Source organism: Penaeus monodon, chromosome 13 (genome assembly GCF_015228065.2).
Source record: "Penaeus monodon isolate SGIC_2016 chromosome 13, NSTDA_Pmon_1, whole genome shotgun sequence".
Classification (NCBI taxonomy): Eukaryota; Metazoa; Arthropoda; class Malacostraca; order Decapoda; family Penaeidae; genus Penaeus; species Penaeus monodon.
Window position 1 is genome coordinate 10,134,465 of NC_051398.1, and position 5,000 is coordinate 10,139,464.

A 5,000-nucleotide genomic window follows, 5' to 3' on the forward strand; every position below is an offset into this window, starting at 1 on the left:
CTTAAAAAATTTCCTCACAAAAATAAACGGTTGACTTTGCAAATATTCCATGGCAGCACTTCCCGTGAATCATATCCTTTTACATGACCCATAGTGTTTAGTATATACAGAAACAACAGCTGGTAATGATCTCCAGTACAGATGTTAGTAAAGCCCAACAGAAAGCATTTTGCTTGGGTTTTATTAATTCTTTATATTCCTTATAGATCTAGAACTTATGTTAGTACAAACTAAGAAATTAGACTGAAAAAAAGGTGAGGAATGAGGAGTACGGAGGAGAGGCATAAAAGGAGGAAGGTTGAGGGGGAAGGGGAGAGGGAGGAGGGGGAAGGGGAGAGGGAGGAGAGGGAAGAAGAGGAGGAGGAGGAGGAGGAGAGGAGGAGGAGGAGGAGAGGAGGAGGAGGAGGAGGAGGAGGAGGAGGAGGAGGAGGAGGAGGAGGAGGAGGAGAAGGAGGAGGAGGAGGAGGAGGAGGAGGAGGAGGAGGAGGAGGAGGAAGAGGAGGAGAAGAAGGAGGAGGAGGAGAGGAGGAGGAGGGGAGGAGGAGGAGGAGGAGGAGGAGGAGGAGAAGGAGGAGAGTAAAGAGGAGGAGGAGGAGGAGGGGAAAGGAGGAGAAGGGGGAAGGAGGAGGAGAGGAAAGGAGGAGGAGAGAGGAAGGGAGGAGGAGGAGGAGGAGAGGAGGAGGAGGAGGAGGAGGAGGAGGAGGAGGAGGAGAGGAGAGAGAGTAAAGAGGAGGAGAGGAGGGAAAGGAGGAGAGGGGAGGGGGGGGGGGGGGGGAGGAGGAGGGGGAGGGGGGGAGGGGGGGGGGGGAGGGGGGGGGGGGGGGGGAGGAAGGAGGAGGAGGGGGGGGAAAAGGGAAAAAAAAAGGAGGAGGAAAAGGAGGAGGGGAAAAAAAAAAGGGGGGGGAAAAAAAAAGGGGAAAAGGGGGGGGGGAAAAAAAAAAAAGGAAAAGGGGCCAAAAAGGGGGGGGGAAGGGGAAAAAAAAAAAAAAAAAAAAAAGGGGGAACAGGCGGGGGGGGGGGGGGGGGGGCAAGGGGGGGGGAGGGGGAAAGGGGAAGGAAGGGGAAGGGGAAAAGGGGGGGGGGAGGGGAAGGGGGGAGGAGGGGAGGGGGGAAAAAAAGGGGAAAAAAAGGAAAAAAAGAGGAAAAAAGGAAGAAAAAAGGAAAAAGGGGGGGAAAAAAGGGGGGGGGGGGAAAAAAAGGGGGGGGGGGGGGGAAAGGGGGGGGGGGGAAAAAAAAGGGGGAGGAGGAGGGGGGGGGGGGGAAAAAAGGAAAAAGGGGGGTTGTGGGGAGAGGGAATGAGAATGAGACAGTTAAAGGTATAGGGAAAGAAAGGTAAAGGTAAAAAGAAAGGGTAGGAAAGGAGAAAGATACAGATACACAAGTAAATGAATAAAAAGAATGAATATCGGTCTTGAAAAGAGGAATCTTTTCAGGAAAAAAATAGTGAAAAAATAAAGGTATAAATAAACTATCAAGTGATTTGAAATTGGCCAAAAAAAAAAAAAAAAAAAAAAAAAAACAGAAAGAAATAACTATGTCTTTTGATATTTTATCAAGGTAATGGGAGGGTTCTTTCAATGTTGAACTGTCTCTAGCTGATGAAAACAGTAGTGCATATGAAAAAAGGTTAATGCCAAACCAAGGCATTAGAGCCAAGTTGTTAGCAGGAGTAGTTTCAAGACTAACAAACAAGCCACAGAAACCGAGGTGAGAATATGTTAGTGGACATAAATCCATTTGGAGATTAAAGTCTCACCTGCATGGTTTACACCACTGGCTCTGCTGTTCCAGCCCATATCTTGCACGGCACTTCTTCATATTGGCTGAGGAGGAATTTCACGATTAGACAGTGCTAGACCACAGGATTCATACATCACATATGAAGTTGTTACAAATTGCATACTACAATTTTAGAGGCATGAGAGTACCTTGTTTCCACTGACAGTAATAAACTGAATGCATGCTAATAAGGCAATAGATAATATAAATCTTAAAGAGTATAAAAAACTCATGCATTGAGAGCAACATGATTCAGGGACAAAGCAGATCCTGACTTTATTGTCATGTTCATCTGCAGTGTTATTTTCATAACATCTTCATCTGACTCCCCCAGTGGCAATGCATTGAAGCAGTATGACAGTGACAAAACCAAATGATGGCAAATGATGGCATTAACCTGCCTGCTCAAAGATGCTACTGAAAATAACAGTGGAGATTCACGAGATCCTTGCTCGTGACTGAGGGGAGACTCAAGATGAGCAAGTATACATTCAGCCTAGTAAGATGATATGGAAAATATAATGGGTAATTGTAATAATGAAAACTAGCAGAAACATTCGGCAACAATCCAATTAAGCAACGTCCATTTATTAAGAAAAGAGAAATATGGGTGAATATGCAAACAGGCAGCAAAAAAGACAAAAGCAAACATATAATAACATTCAAGTAGAAGTTGATAATAATGAATAAGTTAAGAGTGAAGCTAATAAGTAAACTGGAACCTTAAAAACCGGACACGTGGGTGACTTTAGGAAGGCCCGTGCCCATCCCTCAGCGGGAACACCCTCCTGCTCGGGGCCTGCCAGGAGCAGTACGTGTTCGCCTGAGGTCTGGCCACGGTGCCCCCCGACCACCACACACACACCGGAACTGTCTTTAAGTTGCTTAAGAGGAAAGATTCTGTGCGGCAGTTAGCTACCTCCATCTTGGGTTTTGTCACGGTTACGCTTCTTCTTTTTCCCCTGCGAGTAATTTTGGCGGGAAGACCACCCTGGGTACATCTGCATATGAAGCTGGCGCTCTTTGCGCGCCATTTCATAGTACTTCGCCTGTTCTTCGCGGCTTAGCGCATGCCACTGCAGGGAAAGTTAAATGAAGATTAGTGATACCCCGACACTGCGAAAGGGTTCAAAATCGCTAGAGAAGAGCATGACAGTCGATCGACCGATGTCACAGGGCAGCACTACAGAGCCGAGCAAAACTTTCAGACTTCGTTCTCTCTCGGACGAAAATCTGGAAATTTGCCCCCGCCGAGCGCGTCGGTAGTGGCCCACGCCCGTGCATCAGCAAGCGCGCCGATGCCCCTCTCTAACGCGGCAACAAATAAAAAGTTTGTACCTCCATCACCAGTCTTTTCTTTCTTTCTCTTCTTCTTTTTCATCATGCCATAGTTATCTCGCGCATTCCAGCCAGGGTACATCTGCATGTGTAGTTGTCGCTCCCGCCGCGCCATTTCATAATACTTGGACTGTTCCTCTTTGCTGAGTGCATGCCACTAAAGTCCGATAAACAGTCAGTAACGACTATAGTCAGCAGTGGATAGCCCCTCTCCCGCTTGCACGCATTCAACACCAGTCACACAGAGGCAGCGGCATCAGCTCCGTCGAGGGAGACCTGGCCCGATACGGCCCGAGAACAAAGGCGTCCTCAAGCTGCCCCATCCGAATCATTCATCCACACTCGAACACCGACTATTACTGGGAGAGTATCTATCCACAGTAAACAGAATATATATATACATATAAAACAACTATTCCAATGTAAACTTTGTATGTAATAAAAAAAACAAATTAAGAAAGAGACGGAAAGACATGCTCATCCCACCTTGCGTCCGAGAATCTGGTTGATGGCGGCGCTCTCCTTCAGTGTGCATTCGGCTACTACTTTAGCTCTCATTTCCTTCATGTACAGCATGAAGGCGTTCAGAGGTTTCTTGATATGGGGTTTCTTTTCTGTAAAAGCCAGCCTTAATATTACAACCTTGGCATGCAGGTCTTGAATGTTTTATTGTTTACCTCCATTCTGAACACGCGCACACACACACACACACACACACACACACACACACACACACACACACACACACACACACACACACACACACACACACACACACGCACGCACGCACGCACGCACGCACGCACACAAACACACACACACACACACAATCACTCACTCACTCACGCACGCACGCACACACCCTAACATTCACAAACACCCACACACAAACACATTCTCTCTCTGCTCTTCTCTTCTCTCTATCTCACTCTTACACTCACACACACATACATACATACATTCTCTCTCTCTCTCTCTCTCTCTCTCTCTCTCTCTCTCTCTCTCTCTCTCTCTCTCTCTCACGCAAGCAAAAACACACACACACACACACACACACACACACACACACACACACACACACACACACACACAACATATAAAATATCCAATCATTCTGCAAGCGCTTGCATGTATGCATGAACTGTATTTGCATATATGTGTGCTCCTGTTATAGCAATTCTGCCGATCGGAAGACAATAGAGGAACGATTGCACCATTACACAATATTCGATGTGTACATGGATGTTCCACACTGCAGATACTTATAAAAGGTGTTACTTATAAAATAGAAATGGCAAGCAAGAGATAGAAATATGGGTTACTTACCCCCATTTTTAGTTTCAATCATCTGTGTTTTGTCACTTGACTGCAGTGATGGTTTTTGGTCCAGCCCATGATGTCTGTTGATAGAAAGTAAAATATAATACTGTTATTAAAATAAAGCCAACACGGTATTGTCATTTTGATAAACACTGATTATTTATATTTCAATGGAAATGTCAATTTGCAATGGAAAAGAAAAATCGTATGTACATGTATCTGTATATCTATGTTGTGTGTGTGTGTGTGTGTGTGTGTGTGTGTGTGTGTGTGTGTGTGTGTGTGTGTGTGTGTGTGTGTGTGTGTGTGTGTGTGTGTGTGTGTGTGTGTTTGTGTGTGTGTGTGTGAGAAACACAGAATTACTACAAAGATCTATGCAACCGTCGACATAACAAAGTCATAGTAAGACTGCTATACAAGTATTACGAAGCAGTTTCTGCGCAACACGAAGGCGAGAGGCGTACAGATAACTCCAAAATGACATCCTCCACATGACATATAATAATGGCGGCAAATTTTCTAAAATGCGCTGAATGCGCCCTGTTTTCCGCATCTGAATAAGA

General features: G+C 45.8%; 1 protein-coding gene across 5 annotated transcripts in view; it reads right to left on the bottom strand.

Moving 5' to 3' along the window:
* The window catches only part of LOC119580119 (protein pangolin, isoforms A/H/I/S-like), a 34,288-nt gene that overhangs the window by 12,916 nt on the left and 16,372 nt on the right, over positions 1 to 5,000 (bottom strand). For 3 of the 5 annotated variants that reach the window (XM_037928060.1, XM_037928059.1, XM_037928057.1), the window contains 4 exons: positions 4,444 to 4,517; positions 3,604 to 3,731; positions 2,699 to 2,855; positions 1,757 to 1,823 (listed from right to left, as the gene is read on the bottom strand). In XM_037928060.1, the coding sequence (XP_037783988.1) occupies positions 1,757 to 1,823; positions 2,699 to 2,855; positions 3,604 to 3,731; positions 4,444 to 4,517 (426 nt within the window). Of the gene's footprint in view, positions 1 to 1,756; positions 1,824 to 2,698; positions 2,856 to 3,117; positions 3,275 to 3,603; positions 3,732 to 4,443; positions 4,518 to 5,000 lie in introns of all 5 variants that reach the window. The other 2 variants (XM_037928056.1, XM_037928058.1) reach the window with 1 other exon arrangement.